Source organism: Hibiscus syriacus, unplaced genomic scaffold, assembly GCF_006381635.1.
Source record: "Hibiscus syriacus cultivar Baekdansim isolate YM2019G1 unplaced genomic scaffold, ASM638163v2 tig00015331_pilon, whole genome shotgun sequence".
NCBI classification, from domain to species: Eukaryota; Viridiplantae; Streptophyta; class Magnoliopsida; order Malvales; family Malvaceae; genus Hibiscus; species Hibiscus syriacus.
The window spans coordinates 60513-80669 of NW_024062357.1; the positions used below are offsets into that span (position 1 = coordinate 60513).

The window sequence follows — 20157 nt, forward strand, 5'->3', positions numbered from 1 at the left end:
TCAAATCACCAAGTCCAGCCTTAATATCCTCCTTAAGGCATTCGTGGCGACATCATCTTTCAAAGCAATCCCAATCTTCTTTGTGAAGAACGCCGGCAGCGGAACTGAACTCGGAGGCGGCGATGTTATGAAGGCAGATCCGGCATGGAAGAAGGGCAGAACGACCTTACCGTCGTCGTTTTCAGACTCGGTGGGTCGGAACGGACACGGGATCTGGATCGGAACGGACAGTGGAACTCAGATCTACGTCAACGCTTTCTACAGGCTTATCCGGCTTAGATTCTTTAAGATCTTCGCCGCGTTTGAGGATCTTGACTTGACCCATCACGAGATTCTTGGCCGGAGCTTTTGAGGGGGCGACTGAATGACGAGAAGGGGGAGAAGCGTTGGGAGTACGCTTCCGGCGGTTCGTGCGGTTTGGGTTAAGATTGGGATTATGTCGAGGATTTCTTGGGTGTTTCACGGAATTAGGAAGCTTTAAACAATCTTCTGGGTTGTGAACTGCAACACCCATGATGAAACAACGAGGAATCTACAAATTAAAAAGGAATTTCTGCAGAAGAAGTTTAAGAGAAGAATCAAAGAAGTGGGAAATGCGGAAAATCAGAGAAGAAACAAGGAACAGAGTTCGGGTTTGGAAGGAAGGAGAGGTGACGAGTTAAAGTAAATTGATTGAGTGCCACTAATCACACGCTCCTGTGCCAGTTTCAAATCTTGTTATCCTTATGACTTATTAGGATGATTATTTCATCAAATCAAATTAGATTTACATAAAATAGTTGAAGTTTATAATTTTATATTTTTTTTCTTTGCCGTAATTAGTATATTTTTCTTATCTTTATGATTAGTGACGGTATTTGTTTTAGTATTAATAGTTGACCATCAATATTTATTATTATTTTTATTTTGTTATATTATTTTTTTAAAATTTTAATAATTTTGTTTGTATGATATATATTTTTTATATTTATGACACATTTTTTAGTTTTTTTTCTCACTATTATATTTGATATTGTCATGATTAATCAAGACGGCGAATATTTATTATCGTGTTGATTCTTTTTGTTTTTCACGTTCATATTGGATTTAAATATGCTATTTGTGTTAATGGATAATTTGTTCACGTCACTCAACTATAATTCACGGTTTATCGATAATCTTTCAATAGTTTGATCTCCTTTTATAATTCATTTACAGATAAAATTATATATGTTCGTTTTTTTTTTGTTCGAATTTATTTAATATATTTTAAATTTTTTTATATGATCTTAAATGATTAATTTTTTTGTATTAATGATTATAAAAAATATATTATTATTATATGTTTAATTTATATTTTCTATTAAAAAATATCTAACGGGTGGCCTGGATGATACTAACACGCTTCGGAATCCTTGATGTTAACTTGAGTTGGTATGAGCCACGTGTTGAAAAAGGTTAATGAAACATGTGAACCGCTTTTAAAAGCAATCAAGGGTCACCCGTGACTTGAGGGTAGGTTTTGTAATTCCGTCGAAAATGAGTGGCCGTTTGTGGAATTAGAATACGGCTTTGAGGGATATCTCACTGAAACAGCTGGAGCAATCTTGTACGTATACGTTTCAACTGAGGAATGGAATGACGTGACGGAGGCTAAATTACTGACACCGTTTGCTTTTAATTTTACCTTTCTGATACCGTTTGACTAATATTTTCAGAAGTAGCACCATTTCTGCTGAGTTGTCAAAGGCGCGTCCCCGGAGACGCGCTTTACCCGTTTTTTCGCCGAGTTGGATGCCACGTGTGAAAGGCGCGTCCCTGGGGACGCGCCTTTGCCATATTAGCAGACACGTGTGGAAAGCGCATCCCCGGGGACGCGCCTTCCATTAAATGTCATAAATTCCCCCATCCGTTTTTCCTAACTACCCCTCCTCCTCTCCTATATAAACCCCCTCAACCCTCCCTCATTCTTCACACCAAAATCATCTTCTACTCTCTTATATAACTCAAATTCTTCAACTATTTGAGTTTTAAATTTGTTATTAGTGGTAAGAAATTTATTTTTATGTTAGTATTTTTTTAAATAGTTATTATTTTTATATTAATATATTATGTAAATATTATTTTTTTATTAAAATAATATTTATATAATTATTATTTATTTAGAATTATTAAATTTTTTTTGCTAATTATATTGTTTTGTCTACAGTTATAATGGAAAACGAAATGCTGTTGCGATTGGATATTGATCATATCTCCAGACATTTTAGCGATATGGTAATATTTTTTATAATTAATGTTAATATTTAAATTTATTTTTATTTTAAAGTTATTATGAATTTATATTAATTTTTATTTTTTATAATATATATTATTTAGGATGCTGATCGTATTTTAGAAACTTTTATTAAAAATTCACGTATACCGACACCGGAACGTATTTTGCCATATTTGGCTTCTGCCGGGTTCGGGTATATTGCAACAATTATAGGCGGTTGCAAACTCGAACCTGTCCTAATTTCTGCACTGATTGAGAGGTGGAGGCCCGAGACACACACTTTTCACCTTCCATGTGGAGAGGCAACAATTACATTGGAGGATGTCCCTATGCATCTGGGGCTTCCCGTCGACGGAAATATGATGTGTGGTATGGCGGATGGTGATTGGCAATCAATGTGCATTGATTATCTTGGAGCTGCTCCGCCAGAGTTTAATGGAGGTAGAATAGCTTTATCTTGGTTGAAAGCTAATTTTGAGGTTTTAAATGAAAATGCTTCAGAGGATCAAGCAAAGGCATGTGCTCGGGCATATATTCTACGAATAATTGGAGGAATATTGATGCCCGACAAATCTCGCAACCAGGTGCATTGTATGTGGTTGCGGCATCTGATCGATTTTGATGAAGCTTGAAGATATAGTTGGGGTGCTGCAGTTTTGACATTTCTCTTTAGAGAAATATGTCGGGCGACGAATTATAAGAAAACTGCTATCGGTGGATGTCTTCTGCTTCTACAATCATGGGCGTGGTTCCGCATGCCTTTCTTATGCCCGATCGTGAATGAACCATACGTATTCCCCTTATTGTTGAGGTAATTTTCGAACTAAATTTTGATTTAAATATTTTCAATTAAATAGGGTGATATTTAGTTTATATTATATTTCATAGGTGGTCGATGAAAAGAAAGGACCATAAAAGTATACCTACTGGGTTAGAGGAAATTCGTTTACTTATTGATACGAAAGCTGGGTCTGAGGTATGTTTTTAAATTTGTTTAATTATTAATATTTTAATTTAAAATGTTAGATATAATTAGAATATTTTATTTATTTGAATTGTATATTTATATTTCAGTTTCAGTGGATACCTTATGCGAGCGATGAAGTGAAAGCTTGCATCCCACCCCACCTTAGTGGGTCATTAGAGGTATGGATATCGGTTATACCTGTTATATGTTATGCTATTATTGAGTGGCATCCAGTTGATCGCGTGCTCCGTCAGTATGGTTGTACGCAATATATTCCTGGAGCTCCTAGGAATTTAGACGACATGCATAACATAGATAGACGGGGAAAGAAAGATGTTAACTGGGTGGTGAGACACAGATATTGGATTGCGCTTTGGGAGAACCGATATAAACTGTTGGCCCCTTGACAATATTACGCTGAAACTGGTCATATGGTTACGGACAACTATATGGACTGGTTTAATGAAAATGGGAAGCCGTTTCTACTTTCGGTGGAAGCACGAGGGGTTAACATTCCTAGGCGCCGAGAAAGACGTCAACCGTCTCAATATCATCGTCCCCCGACGCGTGGATGGAGAGAAGGCGCTACCGGTTCTGCATCAGTCCAACGACAACATCCTTATTCGTCGATGCCGCAGGGGTACATGCCCAGCCCTCCACTTCATATGCCAAGCCCACCAGTTTACATTCCGAGCCCGCAGGGTTACATTCCAAGCCCGCAGGGTTACATTCCTAGCCCGCCAGGTTACATGCCTAGCCCGCAGGGTTTTATACCATATGGAGGTGCATATACGACTATGTTTAATGATCCAGCATATGGTTCATATGCATCTTATTTGGCTGGTGGTGCTTCTCCGCAAACACCTCAATCTCCATCTGGATCACATACATCGATGCCAATGTTTCCACAGTTTCCACAGTTTCCGGGGAGCGATGGGATTGTTACTAGCACTCATCCAGGGTCGTTATTTTATACAGGCCCTTCAGCCCCTTCAGCGTCATCTACACCAAATGAAGAAAATGTTGCTGATGATGATAGTGAAGATGAGGAGACTGAAGAACAAGTTCCACGAAGAAATCCTCCACGAAATAGGCAACCACCGCCATGTGGAACTCATTCGAGAAGACGACATCGGTGATCCATTTATATTTAATGTTATTTAAATAATTATATTTCAGAATTTTATGTAATTTGGTTATGTTATTTAAATGTTTCATGGTTGTTACATACATATTTTTTAATGTTATTTTTTATTCACATTTAACATTAAATGTTTGATAAATGTTTTTAAAATACAAATTATAGTATTCGAAATTTAAAATAAAAATAAAAATAATATTATTCAAATTTAAATTTAAAATATAAATTATAGTATTCGAAATTTAACATTAAATTTCAACTTAATATTCCAATTGTATTCGAAATTAAAAGTTATATTCCAATTATAGTTCACAATACTTAAATTGAAATTAAATTTATCCATACATATGATTTTATCATTAACATATATATTAAAACGTATACATTAAAATCAACTTATGTTGAGTTCATCGATCGACGGAATCAGCCAAGAGGGGGTGAATTGACAATTTATTCAATGTCACATTTCAATGCTCATTCCATACAATTTCAATGTCACAATCAACTTATCACTTCACATTTATTCAATTTATCCATAACATTTTATCTAATTTATTCAAACTTCACATAACGTTTTAATTTAAGTTATTCTTAACTTGCTGAACTTTCAAAAGAAGTTAAATTTTGGTTATAATTTACCTGATTTACTGATATATCTAGTGTCTCCGAGGGACATGAGTGACATAATAGGGCAATGATAACATATTCTCTGATGACATAATGGAAGGCGCGCCCCCGGGAACGCGCCTTCATGTGAATAGTGAAATAATAGGTACTGATATATCTAGTGTCCCCGAGGGACATGAGTGACATAATAGGGCAATGATAACATATTCTCTGACGAAATAATGGAAGGCGCGCCCCCGGGGACGCGCGTCCCCGGGAACGCGCCTTCATGTCCCCTGAGAAATAATAGGTAATGATATATCTAGTGTCCCCGAGGGACATGAGTGACATAATAGGGCAATGATAACATATTCTCTGATGACATAATGGAAGGCGCGCCCCGGGAACGCGCCTTCATGTGAATAGTGAAATAATAGGTACTGATATATCTAGTGTCCCCGAGGGACATGAGTGACATAATAGGGCAATGATAACATATTCTCTGACGAAAATAATGGAAGGCGCGCCCCCGGGAACGCGCCTTCATGTCCCCTGAGAAATAATAGGTAATGATATATCTAGTGTCCCCGAGGGACATGAGTGACATAATAGGGCAATGATAACATATTCTCTGACGAAATAATGGAAGGCGCCCCCCCGGGAACGCGCCTTCATGTGAATAGTGAAATAATAGGTACTGATATATCTAGTATCCCCGAGGGACATGAGTGACATAATAGGGCAATGATAACATATTCTCTGACGAAATAATGAAAGGCGCGCCCCCGAGAACGCGTCTTTATGTGAATAGTACTCCGATTATAGACACTATTATATGCAACGTATTATAAACTTTCAAAACATACTTCAGTTCACAATCTTTCAAATTCTCAAATTCTCAAATTCCCAAACTCTAAATTCTCAAATTCTCTGAAAATGAGTCGTCTTTCTGCTGTTGTTTTGTATGATGGAGAAATTAAGGAAGCTGAAGAGGGGGTTGTTTTTGAGTCAGATCATTATATCCCCTTAACCTTGAAGAGAAACATCACAATTGAGGAGTTAATCGCAAAAATTTTGTTAAAGATTCGTGTAGCAGGCCAGAGAAGACTATCTTCACTTCAGTACAGATTTCCTACTGAACTTTTTCCGCTCACGTATACATCATTTCAGCTTTCAAACGATGATGATGTTTCTATGATGGTTGATGCTCATATGGGGAGTTCACAATCTCTTATTGAAATGTATGCCACTTTTATTGAGGTTCGTGCAACTCGTGGTCTCTCATATTCCTCTCACTTAAGCATTGCATATCAAACTGATCAAGTTGATAGCCCGACACAACTGATCTGTAATGATTTCACATCATTAATGGCGGATCCAACGCCATATACCATGCCATCAAGTTCAATAGGAAGGCATTCATCTGCAACTGCTTATGATCTCAACCCACGTGGCTTCACCAATAATCCATATTACAACATCTCTTCTACTTCAAGGGGCAGACATTCATCTGCCAATGTTTTCGACTTACATATGGAAATGCCAACAAGACGACAGTCTATTCACATCTCACATGATACAATGGCCTCAAGTTCAAGGGGAGGACACGCAAGCGGGAACTTATTTGACCTCAACATTGGATTATCGGAGGAACCCTCATCTCCACCAGAAGAACCTCTTCGGGAGCCAGGTGCAGATGGTGCTGAAACGGGATTATTCGTTGAACCTGACTCACCACAGTTTAACGTACATTTTGATGATGACGAGGATGACGTTTCGATAAATACAACACCAGCCGAACTTCCTGCACATATGTATGAGGCTGATTATGATGCAATGTATGAGCCTGAATTTCCAGATCTTCATGATGTTGGCAACTATGGACTTCAATCATCAGTCAATGACGATAATTTACATATTGGAATGGAGTTCGCATCGAAGGAGGAAGCAATGATGGCAATAAAGAGTTACAATATTCGTAACTCAGTTCAGTCCCGAGTTGATCGATCTAACACGGAGAAATATGTCTGCTACTGCGTCCAACGTCACAACGGATGTCAATGGATGGTCCGTGTATCAAAAAGGAAGAGGAAGAACAACTTATGGGAACTAACCAGATACAACGGTCCTCATACATGTTGTGCAACAGGTATAAACCAGGATCATCCCAACTTGGACTCCAACATTATTTGTCAAGCAATCATGCCCATTGTGAAGCAAAGCTCTCATATAGCTGTTGCAGTGTTGATTTCTGCTATACAGTCACAATATGGGTACACTGTCTCATATAAAAAAGCGTGGTTGGCAAAACAGAATGTCATTTGCAAACTTCATGGCGAATGGGATTCCTCTTACAACGAGCTGCCCAGTTGGTTTCATGTTGTGCAAAGACTTAATCCCGGGACAATTGTTGAGTTCGAAACTCAACATCATTACGTGAATGATCGAATGGTTCGCGATCGCTGCCAATTTTACCGAGTCTTTTGGACTTACCCTCAGTGTATTAATGCAGTCAAGTACTGTAAACCAATTGTCCAAATTGATGGTACTTTCTTGTATGGGAAATACAAGCAAGTTTTATTATTGGCTGTGGTCCAAGATGGAAACCGCAATATTCTTCATGTTGCGTTTGCCCTCGTTCAAGGAGAAGACACTGAGTCTTGGGCTTTTTTCCTTAAAAATTTACGTTTACATGTTGTCACCAGGGAACGACTATGCATTATTTCAGACCGAGGAGCCGGGATAAAAGCAGCAATGGACTCTTTGGGTACAATGTATAGACCTCCACATGTTCAACATCGTTATTGTGTCCGTCATATTGCTGCAAACTATTACGGAAAATACAAGAAGAACGATGAACGTCAGTTAGTCGTGCGGATGGGTATGTTACTTTTTCCCAATTTTTCTATCAATTTCTTATTACTTATTTATACTTTATATTAACTATTACATATTCCTAATGGCTTAGGTTACGAACTCTTACCTCAAAGGTTTGAGTCGATGCTACAAGAGCTGTTTGGCAAAAATAAGAAGGGGTGCGAGTACATTATGGACATCAGCAAAGAAATGTGGACAAATGCATATGACGGGGGGTATCGCTATGGTCATATGACAACAAACTTGGCTGAAGCAATAAATTCAACCTTAAAGGGGGCGCGTCATTTACCAATCACGACGTTGGTTAAAATGACTTATTTTCGTTTGGGTCAACTCTTTGCAAAGCTCGGTGGACAAGCTCTTACTTGGATGCAAAACGGACATATTTACCACCCAAGACTAGTAGTTGATTTACAGAAAAAAGTGGCTGCATCAAATGGGATGTTAGTTACAAATTTTTCTCGCACCCGTGAATTATTTCGTGTAACCGAAATGCCACGTCCGCTGCAAGGGATTGAAGCTAACTCTTTCAGAGTTAATCTGCAAGAGAGGTGGTGCGATTGTGGTTTATTTCCAGCACTCAAATATCCATGCTCTCATGTCATTGCTGCTTGCTCACATTCGCATTTGGACTACAAAAATTATGTTGATCCCGTATACCAACTTTCACAAGTATTCAAGGTATATGAATTTGAGTTTCCGCCCATAGGAAACGAAAGGGACCCAAATGAGATTCAAACTTGGCTTACAATTGTACCAGATCCATTGCTATTGAGGGACTCAGGTCGTCCAAAATCTACTAGAATACATTGTGATATGGATATTCAGGAGAAGTCAACATAACAAAAACGATGTGGGCATTGTAGAAACATCGGGCACAATAGAAAAAAATGTCCAGCTCTGTTATCATCATATAACCGTTAACTCTTATGTAATTAATATTGTATTTAAATGAATGTTTTTGTTTCTAATAATTTAATGTTATTGCATTTATATAATTTGTCAATGTATGTACACCTAAATAATTTTTTTAACTTTTAAATACATAAATATATTTAATATATTTATTAATATAATAATTAATATTATTAGTTATATTTTTTTTTAAAATATAATAATAATTTCACCTTCTAAGTAGAGAAAAATATTAAATTAAACAAATTAAAAGTTATTAAAAAATTTATGTATACGATGACACATTTCATGTTCTGATTGGAGGATTAAATTTATTAAATTAAATTTTCAATAAGACTAATTTTATAAAATATGTAAGTCTTGAAGATTAAATATGTAATTATACTAATTTATTAACTTATGCATCTATATTTTCGTTAAATATTGATATGAGATGACTAGATTGATAACATTTAAATAATTAACTGATAAAATTAATAGATCGATAATCAAAATCAAAAATAATCGAAACTTGATAATTCTTACATTATAATCGAAACATTTTACATAATATATTATTAATTTATAATAATAATAAAAATAAACTATTTATTATAAAACAAAATACGTGTCTGCTGAGTTGGCAAAGGCGCGTCCCCGGGGACGCGCCTTCCACACGTGGCATCCAACTCAGCGAAAACACGGGTAAAGCGCGTCCCCGGGGACGCGCCTTTGCCAACTCAGCAGAAAGGGTGCTACTTCTGGAAATATTGGTCAAACGGTGTCAGAAAGGTAAAATTAAAAGCAAACGGTGTCAGTTATGTAATTTAGCCGTAGACGGATGCCCTCGGTAAGCCGATTTGATGGGTTAAATCATATTGAGTAAAATACACATTGGGTCCCCAGACTATATAGAATAATCTCTTGACTATTAAAAGTTATAAAATTATCTCTTAACTATAGATTTTGTTTGTTGAGTCTCTCGACTATTAAAAGTTACATAACGATCACCTGACTATTCATATATTCTAAATTTGTCATTTTTCGTTAAAAAATTGACGGTCATCTGAGTTAAATATTAATATGCTGGTTGAGATACAATAAAATATGATATTAAAATTGTTTGAATTTTATAATCATTTGAGATTATGAGATCATATGTTATAATACCTTGGCCAGTAGGTTAACGTCCAACTCAGGTTATCATCAATTTTTTAACAGAAAAAACAAGTTTGAAATATATGAATAGTTGAATAACTATTTTATAACTTTTTAACGGTTGATAGACTTAACAATATATCATCTTATAGTTAATGGATTATTTTATAAATTTTAATAATTAAGAGACTTAATAAAATAGCACATATAATCGTGATCATTTGTATACTTTACTCATTTACCCAATCATATTTTTACGCTTGAAGTTATACCGTATTTTAGTATTTAAAGATATTTTTATTAAATAAAATAAATTACAAATTTTTTGAGACTTTTTTACTTTTATCTTTTAATTTTTTTAAAACTAATATATAATATATACCACGTGACACATTCTTAAAATATCACATTAACTAAAATGGAATTAAAACAACATACATAATTCATTAAGAGTTCAAAATCAAACGAAAATAAATTTAAGTATCAAAATAATAAGATATAAATTAAAATTATTTTATATATTAATTTAATGATTAAATTTGTTGGCCGAATACTCTACTACCGAAAACATGAGCTTAAATCTTGACCCATGGCCTAAAGCCCAACAGTACACAACCCATCAGTTGGAGGGTCCATTTCTGATTGAAACTCATAAGGCCACACGTTTAAGATTTTTGAAAAATAATAAATATGTATTATTTTCTTTTAAATTTATATCCATCTTTATCACTTTAATTTGGATTTATGCCAAAATTAGGTGGAGTGAATTATATTCTCAAATCACAAATTGCAAAATTACTAATGACATTAGTAGCTCCTGCATCGTTTATTTAAAAAAAATAAAATAATTTATGAGACACTCTCAATAGTTAAAGGATATATTATTTTATTTTGAGATCTTAAATTTGAATAATTACGTTTACATCGTATATATAGGTAAAACTTTCGCGATAATATTCTGAAATAAATTAATTCACGAGCTAATGCACTCCCAAGATTAATTGCTCAAATAGGGTGAAATCCACAGTGTTGACCATAGGTCGCCATGCACTACGGGCGACCTTGTAGGTCGCTATGCACTCCGGGCGACCTACCCTTGCTCAAACAGAGAGAATGAACGTGTTGCATGGCACATGCACGTCCCAACACAACACATAGGTCGCCATGCCCTACGGGCGACCTTGTAGGTCGCCATGTCCTCCGGGCGACCTTGTAGGTCGCCATGCACTCCGGGCGACCTACCCTCGCACGGCTTCCCTCGGATTCCCTCGCATAGCTCGCTCGGTTGCCCTCGCATAGCTCGTTCGGATGGCCTCGGTCGGATGGTCTCGGAGTGCATGACGACCTACGGCCAACACTGTGGATTTCACCCTATTTGAGCAATTAATCTTAGGAGTGCATTAGCTCGTGAATTAATTTCTTTCAGAACATTATCTCGAAAGTTTTACCGTATATATACGTTATAAATAATTACAAAAGATTATGAATAGATAATATTTTTATAATCACTCAAAATATTAAAAAAATAAAACTAAAATGAAATACTATTAATATTAAGAATTGGAGTTTAAGTGTGCAAGGTGGGGGCAGTTTGTCTCACAGGCACAGCTAGCAGCGTGTGGGCTGACACTGTTTTTTCAAACACAATGTTCACCTAACGCGTGACCAAGGCTGTGTTTGGTGAGATGTACATCTGATGTGTACCATCTACATTCATTTAATCTTCACTTTAACTCAATTGATTGCACAAGATTTCTACAATTTATGTATTGCAAAGAGATTAATAATAGAATTTGATAAAACTCATACAATTTATATAAGAAGTCCAACACAAAAACTTTAATATTTATACGCTCATACAATAAGATAAAACTCAATTAGTATTATTCTTCTCGAAAATAAATTAAAAAACAATAATAATCAATAAGATGGTTTTGTCTATAATCATATGTGGATGGCCTTTGCAATTAAAACCTTAATCATTAATGCTTAAAATAATTTTGTGAAGCATTAATTTTGGATAATTTTTTTATAAAAGCTATCATAAATTTTTTGAATATGATTAAATAATCGCCATTAATTCATAATTAATAAATATTACAAAGTCGAAAGCTCTGCATTATATAAGAAAAATGTATAAATAAAAGAAAGTAACATAATAATAATTTTTTGAAAAGTATTTACAAAATTTTTAAAAATCTTGAAAGGTTTTATTTAATATTTTTTTCCAGAAAAAAATTGTGTGCCTAAGTAAAATTTCTGAGATTTAATAAGAATTTTAAAAATTTTAGAAAGAAACTCAATTGAAAATATTCAAAAATTTTGAAACATAATAAGAAATTCTAATTCTTTTGAAGGACTAAATGTTTGATTTTCTAAACCCTTCTTCTTATGGCTTAATTGTTAAGAAAGCTTCCCTTAATTATTTTGTTTTTTAGCTTATATTTCAACTAGAAGCTAAATTTTAGAAAAATGAGATTAATTTTTAATTAAATAGTTATTTTCATAAAATTTAAAAAATTAAAAATATTTGAGTATGTATTAATCTTTAAGAGTTATATTTAAGTGCACGAATCAAAATGTTATAATAATTAAGGAATTATTGTTATTTTTTGAGATTTATGGAACAAACATCACATATGCAGGAGTATAAACGTTCATATGTCAAATGATTTAGAGTTTTTTAACAAATATAATTATCAGTGATGGATCCATTGACGACTGAGGTGGACACTGAGATCCGAATTTTCTTCAATTAATTGCTTATTTTATTGATAGTGTCCAGCCTGAAATTTTATTTGTTTATATCCAGAGATCCTAGTTTTCTTTAGTTAATTACCTATTTAAATGATAGTGCACATCCTAAAATTTTATTTGTACTAACTCATTCAAAAAATTTATGTTGTTAATATATATATATTCACCGTAAAAGATATTTCTAAATCTGTCATTAACTACTGTTTTATATTTATCTTAAACTAATAAAAAATATATCTAATTTATCAAATTATTATTAGTTGTTATGATATTATTAACAAATGTAAAATTTTAAGAACATTTTATAATAGTTATTTAATCATAATTTAATGACTTCGGAGTTCGGATGTACTTTCATCATTAAAAATAATACAAAAAATCAGGCTTCACAGAGATCCAAAACAGAAGAAAAACACCGAGAGGCAAAGCCTAGAAAGTCTACATTTCCACAACATCCAAAGACAAAAACTACATCTTTCCCTGTTCTTAAAGTCTGAGTCTTGGTTCATATATCTCTAAATTCTCATGCCTACATGATAAGTTTATTATATTAACACTAAGTTCTGGAAAAATCATTGTGTGAAGAAGGATTTGCTGTATATGCTTCTCTTGCTTCCATTCCTGAAACCGTTGCTGTTTCCGCCGTGTAAGGCCCTGTTTCATCCTCCATTTCTACTCCAATCTCTCCAGGTACTTGTTATTTGCATCATTCTGCTCCTGAAGCTGCCCATTGCCTTTTCTTCTTCTTTCCACTGTGTTTGCTAATGGAGATAACTGTTTGTTTGTTTGTTTCTGGTTCTTAGTTCATCATCTGTTTGTTTGTTTGTTTGTTTCTTTTGAAAATTTTCAAATTTCATAAAACGACCACAAAGGTCGGTGCATTTAATACTTTGAACGGGAACTCTTTGCTTCCCAGTTAACACGCAATCTTTATGACTGTTGTTTTTAAAATTTTATTTTACTGATGAAGACATTTCCCTGTTCTATCTCTTGAGATTTCTTGTTTGTTATGCTAAAAAACAGCAGGGATTCGACTTGGAAGTGAGGAGCACTGGAAAATGGATCCGCCTAAGAAACTGTTAATAGCTCTCATTATTGCTTGCTCTTCCTTGGGTGCAATTTTCTCTTCCTTGTTTTGTGTATGGTTTTTTTACAGGAAGAATTCGAGCAAATCCTCTAAATGTGGTGCTAAGAGATCAGGTAATCTTCATTTGAGCGAAAACCCACATCTGTTTTACCTTTTAGTTGTGGAATTTTGAGAGTTGCTCTTTTTTTTTTATGAAGACGGTGAAAAAGGGAATGGGTTGGCACCATTTCTGGGTAAATTCAAGTCTATGAGGACGGTTTCGAAGGAGGGTTATGGTTCATTTATGGATTATAAGATACTTGAAAAAGCTACAAATAAGTTTCATCCTGGTAATATTCTGGGTGAAGGTGGATTTGGATGTGTTTACAAGGCTCAATTCAATGATGGTTCTTATGCTGCTGTTAAGAAACTTGACTGTACAAGCCAAGATGCAGAAAAGGAATATGAGGTACTATTTCTGCAGAAAAACTTCCTTTTTTTATGTGTTTTACTGTTGAATTCTTGTTTTGGAATTGCAGAATGAGGTCGAATTGCTTTGTCGATTTAAGCATCCGAACATAATTTCGCTGTTGGGTTTTAGCAGTGACACTGACACAAGATTTATTGTGTATGAGTTGATGCAAAATGGTTCTTTGGAAACTCAACTTCATGGTAAGAACTTGAAGAAATGAATGATAACTTCTCTGGTAATGTATGGATCTCATTTCTGAAATTCTACATCTTTAGGCCCTTCTCATGGCTCGTCGTTAACTTGGCATCGTCGGATGAAAATCGCTTTGGATACAGCAAGGTAAGGTTCTGTATAACTTTGCTTATTGCCCTTAGTTAATGAATGTTATTAAACTAAGTCCCAACTGTTGACCAGAGGATTAGAATATCTACATGAGAATTGCCATCCACCAGTCATCCATAGAGATCTGAAATCATCTAATATACTTTTGGATTTGGACTTCAATGCAAAGGTAATAATTGTAATGTAAATTGTTAGACCACCTTCTGTCTTTGAACTATTGTTTATTGACATTATGAATGTCTTCCATGAAATCCTTTGAAGCTCACTTTCTGGATACAGCTTTCAGATTTTGGTCTTGCAGTGACTGATGCAGCTCAAAACAAGAATAATTTGAAGCTTTCGGGTACTTTAGGTTATGTGGCTCCAGAATACCTTTTAGATGGTATGTACAATCGATTTCGATAGTTTTTTTGTTTGCGTTATTCGATATAATTGTTTTCATGTTTTGATCTTGGTAATATTATATGCTGAAATGAAGTAACTCTTTCTGCACATGTGCTGCCACCCCTAGGCATATTTAGTTGGCTTCACATGAGTGTAAAGCATTTTTAGTTGTTATAATTTTGATAAGATGAGGGTCGGAGTATGAATATATGCGATGTCTGCAATTGTCGGGAAACTGGGGTCTCGGAGTGGCATGTTAGAAACACTGATAAGAAGGCTAAATCTATTATTATCTGCTTTTTTCTAGGTAAATTAACAGATAAGAGTGATGTTTATGCATTTGGTGTTGTGCTGCTGGAGCTTCTACTGGGAAGAAAGCCTGTAGAAAAACTAGCACCATCTCAATGCCAATCGATTGTCACATGGGTAGGCCTTGATCTAATGCTACTTCTTCAAGTGAAGAAAACAAAGCAAATAATGATTGAAAAATCTAATGCCATTGCTATTTATGAATGCAGGCCATGCCTCAGCTTACTGACAGATCTAAACTCCCGAACATCATCGATCCGGTGATAAGAGATACCATGGATCTGAAGCACTTATATCAGGTTGGTAATAGTTTACTGATGAAACTAAACCACTTGGACTGACATTGCTCACTTGGTTGACAATTTGATCCAATTCTAAATCTAAATAGCTAAGTGAAATTATAATTTTCCAGGTTGCCGCTGTAGCAGTGCTATGTGTGCAACCGGAACCGAGTTATCGTCCATTGATAACCGATGTTCTGCACTCACTTATACCTCTTGTTCCCATGGAGCTTGGAGGGACTCTAAGAGTTACAATACCTACAGCCCTTGACCCTACGAACCGACACGTTCGCGGTACGCCCTGACATGACACGAAAACAAACTGCCACACGATCGTTGATGTTGCAACGATTAAATCATACATCCACATTAGTTCCATTGCATAACTATATGCACAGATTTGGGTGATAGTTCATACCTTTTGAGGATTGTTCATGTCTTTTGTAAATAGCCCTTTTGGGAACAATGAGTTGTAAGATGATATATGCCATGTGCCGTGCTGCTCTTATATTAGTTTGCTGTCAGAAGAATTGGCATTTATGGAAAATATTGAGGATCTCGTGGGAAGTGTTACCATATTATGACAATAAAATAATAGGGTTTAATACCCCAACTAGTATTTTATTCGGTTTTGGTGACCCGATTATTTATTTTTTAAAATCATATTTGATGTTTAGTTTTGATTTGTCTATTGTTAAAAAATTAAGGGCGATGTTGTTAGTTTAATGTTGAGGATATGTATTTTGATCGAGTTTTTTTAATAAACTTTTTAATATTTTCCTTGTATGATTCTTTGACACCGTAAAATCAAATCAAATTAAAATTTCATATACATCTGTAACTGTGATCTTGGTTATACAAAATGAAAAAAAAGTAATAATATTCAGATTCAACGTTTTGTTAAAGCGCGTATTAGTGAGTAAAAGTCTATGGAGTCGTGCAACGAACTGAGTCGACATCTCTGTGAATACAATTTTACTTTGACAAGCCGTCTTCCACAGTTCAAACTTCACGAATCATATTGTTACGTTATCTTGTTTGATTTATTTGATAAGGGATAAAATTGTAGTACATTTGAATGAATAGATGTAAGAGTGCTTAAAAATAAATTTTATTAAATTATTATTATGATAAAAATATTGATATAAAAGTTCATAAATAGAGAAAATATTTAAAATTATAATAAAGTTTGTAAATTAACACATAATTAGAATATTTTTTATAACCTTGATATAATAAACTAGTCACTCCAGATCATACAAGAAAAAGATTAAAACTAATCTAAAAAACTCAAACAAATACGAATGCATCGGCAAACAAACTACAACATGAGATTAAATTACTGAAAGATCATCGACAACTGCAAATCGTGTATCTAAGTCCAATCTGATGGTTTAAAAGAGGAAAGATTAATAAGATAACAAATAAGCGTCATCTTGATCGGTCGAAGCAATATCAAATTCAACGTTAAAAAATTTGAAAAAAATTAACGAAAAACTATCAAATGTCCGAAAAGATACTATGAAGACAAAGGAATACATGCCATATAAACATATTAATAAAAACTAAAAAGAAGTAAATATCTAACATAAGAACGTAAATATAATTAATATATATTCAATATTATTATATATAAATAGTAATTTGATTTGGTCAAACATAGAAAATTATTAATATGTTTAGTCAACATTATTTTGAATTACTTTCTATTTTATCTTTTTGAATAATAAATTGAAATTTCTCAAAAAGCATGCGAAAAAAATGGAAAATTAATATTTCAGTCCCCCAACACAACCCCTTGAATACGGTCTCCTTTAAACCCCCCAATGTTATATAGATTTGAACCTCATCTCTCTTAAATCCCAAAATCGGCTAATAATGTCCCTCCAACGCCAGCACCATTCTTCCTCCTTCCCTTCTTGCTTCCGCCCCGCCTCCGCCGCCGCCGATACCTTCAAAGCGTCTCCACTGCCTCCGCAAACCGCTGGTGAAACCAACCTTACAACAAGTTTCTACCACACAAATCTTGGGCTTTTCTCCCTCACCTGGTCCCGTACCTTCCTTGGCTGCTCTATCATCGTCAACCTCTACCCTTCCTCTCATTTCTCTCACTCTTCGCCTCTCTCTCCCCCTTCATTACCTTCCTCCTCCACCCTCCGTTTTCATATTCTTATCAAACCCTTCGTTTTTTGGAAGAAATATGGGAACAAAAAGCTCAGCCCCGCCACCACCGCTAAACTCCATGTCTTCTGGGACTTTTCCAGGGCCAAATTTGGACCCGGTCCAGAACCCGAATCTGGATTCTACATCGCCGTCGTTGTTGATCGGGATATGATACTTCTCGTCGGTGATTCTACCGAAGAAGCTTACGCCAGAACCAGAGCTCGAATTCAAACCCCCGGGAAAGCCCAAGCTCTTGTTTCGAGAAGGGAACACCTGTTTAGCAACAAATTGTACACTACAAAAGCCAGTTTTGCCGGCAAAAGGAGAGAAATTTCGATCGAATGTAGGGTAAACGATGATGCAGAGCTTTGTTTCTTTGTCGACAAGGAAAGGGTATTGCAAATAAAGCTGCTGAAATGGAAATTTAGAGGCAACGAGAAGATTCAAGTCGATGGAGTCTCGATTCAAATCTCGTGGGACGTGTATAGCTGGTTGTTTGATCGGGATTTGAACAATGGGCATGCGTTTTTCGTGTTTAAATTTGAGGATGAAGATGAAGGCTCTGAAGTTCTCGAACAAGTAGTGCCAGTAGCAGTGGGTGCTCTCAACGAGAAGAACGATGTCGTTCAGTGTCGGCCGAATTCACCTGGCGGCGGTGGCAAGAAGAGGAGAAGCTTGCTGACGACGGCTAGAAGCTCGTCGTCTTCTTCGATTTCGACGTCTTCGGCTTCATCGGGAGGATGCTCGTCGGTAATGGAGTGGGAAAGCATTGAGGAAAGTGAGTTAAATGCTCCTACTGGCTTCTCTTTGCTTGTCTATGCCTGGAAAAAGTGAAGATTCTTTCTTTCTTTTCTTCATTCATTTATGGTTTCACTAACCCATTTGTTGGAGAGCATAGTACAGATAAGAAACTTTTTACGTTAGGTTTGAAGAAAATTATAGACAGAGATTCATTCATGTCTCTCCATTTGGTAATGTTGTTTGGTTCTAATCGAAGATACTGTACCAAATTTAAGCAGAATGATCAAATCTCCGATTTTTATATACTAAAAGGAGGACTCGACCCATATTTGACCAACACTTTAGCTTCTTTTTATATGAAAACTCACTCCTAATATTTCACTGAATAATTCTTTTAGTTTATATTTTTTTATTGGTAAAACTTTCGAGATAATGTTCTGAAATAAATTAATTCACGAGTTAATGCATTCCCAAAATTAATTGCTCAATTAGGGTGAAATCTACAGTGTTGGCCGTAGGTCGCTATGCCTTCCGGGCGACCTACTAGGTCGTCATGTCTTCCCGGCGACTTACAAGAGATTGCATGTTCCATGCACGTCCCAACACGCTGGGCATCCGAGACCATTCGACCGAGGCCATCTGAGAGCATCCGAGGCCATCCGAGAGCATCCGAGGCCATCCGAGCGAGCTATGCGAGGGAATCCGAGGGCAACCGAGCGGTCGCCATGCACTCCGGGCGACCTACCCTCGCTCGGTTGCCCTCAGATTCCCTCGCATAGCTCGCTCGGTTGCCCTCGCATAGCTCGGTCGGATGGCCTCGATGCTCTCGGATGCTTTCGGATGGCCTCGGATGCCCAGCGTGTTGGGACGTGCATGACACATGCAATCTCTTGTAGCTCGCCGGGAAGACATGACGACCTACGGCCAACACTGTGGATTTTACCTTATTTGAGCAATTAATCTTGGGAGTGTTTTATCTCGTGAATTAATTTTTTCCAAACATTATCTCGAAAGTTTTGCTTTTTTTTCTATTGTTTTTGTTTCTTTATCAAAATGTCTTGTAATTGGATTAAAAATTATTAGTTGACTATCTGTTAACACTTGTGTTGATGCGATAAATATTGAGTCAAATGTGATGAAATTATATGTATCAATGTATATATAAAATGATGACATAACGTATATTACATATCTAAGGTGATAATGTAGTAATATCTTATATATAAAGTGATGACGTGATATATATATCATATATCTAAAGTAATGATGTGACATATGTTATATGTCTAACTAACATGAAACATAATATATATCACATATAAAAAATGATAATATGATATATGTCCCATACGTTATTTAAACACAGAAGACTTGTCGCATGAAAGATAAATATTGATTATTAGTCAATTAATAATTTTCATCCGATCTGAAATCATATTAACATAAAATAAAATATTAGTATTAAAATATTTAAAAATAAAATAACTATTAAATTAAATGTTAGAGTAGAATTTTAACATTTTATTTTTTGAACTCATTAAACGATCTGAGTAGTAGAAAGATATATTGTTATTTTTAGAGGGTTCGGATTCGTGCAGAATATGTATACATTATCAATGATTAATTAAAAATTTAAACAGATTATTATCTTTTAATTATCCAAACTGCTAAGAAAAAAACAGTTTAACTTTTCAGATTTTTAAAGCGGAATGACTATTTAATAATAAACACTTAAACATCTT

At 35.2% G+C, this 20157-nt stretch overlaps 3 protein-coding genes across 5 annotated transcripts; 2 read left to right on the forward strand and 1 right to left on the reverse strand.

Annotated features, from left to right (window-relative positions):
* Positions 1-514, reverse strand: LOC120207742. The gene is made up of 2 exons (XM_039207164.1): positions 263-514; positions 1-213 (listed from the first exon to the last, which is right to left on the reverse strand). The coding sequence occupies exons 1-2, from the start codon at positions 512-514 to the stop codon at positions 1-3; spliced, it is 465 nt and encodes a 154-aa protein (XP_039063095.1).
* A 12764-nt stretch (positions 515-13278) lies between these two features.
* LOC120207753 (probable receptor-like protein kinase At1g80640) lies at positions 13279-16070 on the forward strand. Of its 3 annotated transcripts, XM_039207174.1 has the most exons (11): positions 13282-13347; positions 13681-13857; positions 13942-13988; positions 14028-14192; positions 14263-14395; positions 14471-14534; positions 14610-14706; positions 14817-14919; positions 15229-15347; positions 15440-15529; positions 15643-16068. In XM_039207174.1, the coding sequence occupies exons 2-11, from the start codon at positions 13716-13718 to the stop codon at positions 15814-15816; spliced, it is 1134 nt and encodes a 377-aa protein (XP_039063105.1). In that variant the 5' UTR covers positions 13282-13347; positions 13681-13715; the 3' UTR covers positions 15817-16068. The 3 variants fall into 3 exon arrangements, with proteins under 3 accessions (XP_039063106.1, XP_039063104.1, XP_039063105.1); XM_039207175.1 differs by having other exon boundaries at positions 13279-13347; positions 13942-14192; positions 15440-15588; positions 15630-15718; XM_039207173.1 differs by having other exon boundaries at positions 13281-13347; positions 13942-14192; positions 15643-16070.
* Positions 16071-17370: 1300 nt separating this feature from the next.
* On the forward strand, positions 17371-18552 carry LOC120207754. Its single transcript, XM_039207176.1, has one exon. The coding sequence runs from the start codon at positions 17390-17392 to the stop codon at positions 18506-18508; it is 1119 nt and encodes a 372-aa protein (XP_039063107.1). The 5' UTR covers positions 17371-17389; the 3' UTR covers positions 18509-18552.
* Positions 18553-20157: the final 1605 nt, after the last annotated feature.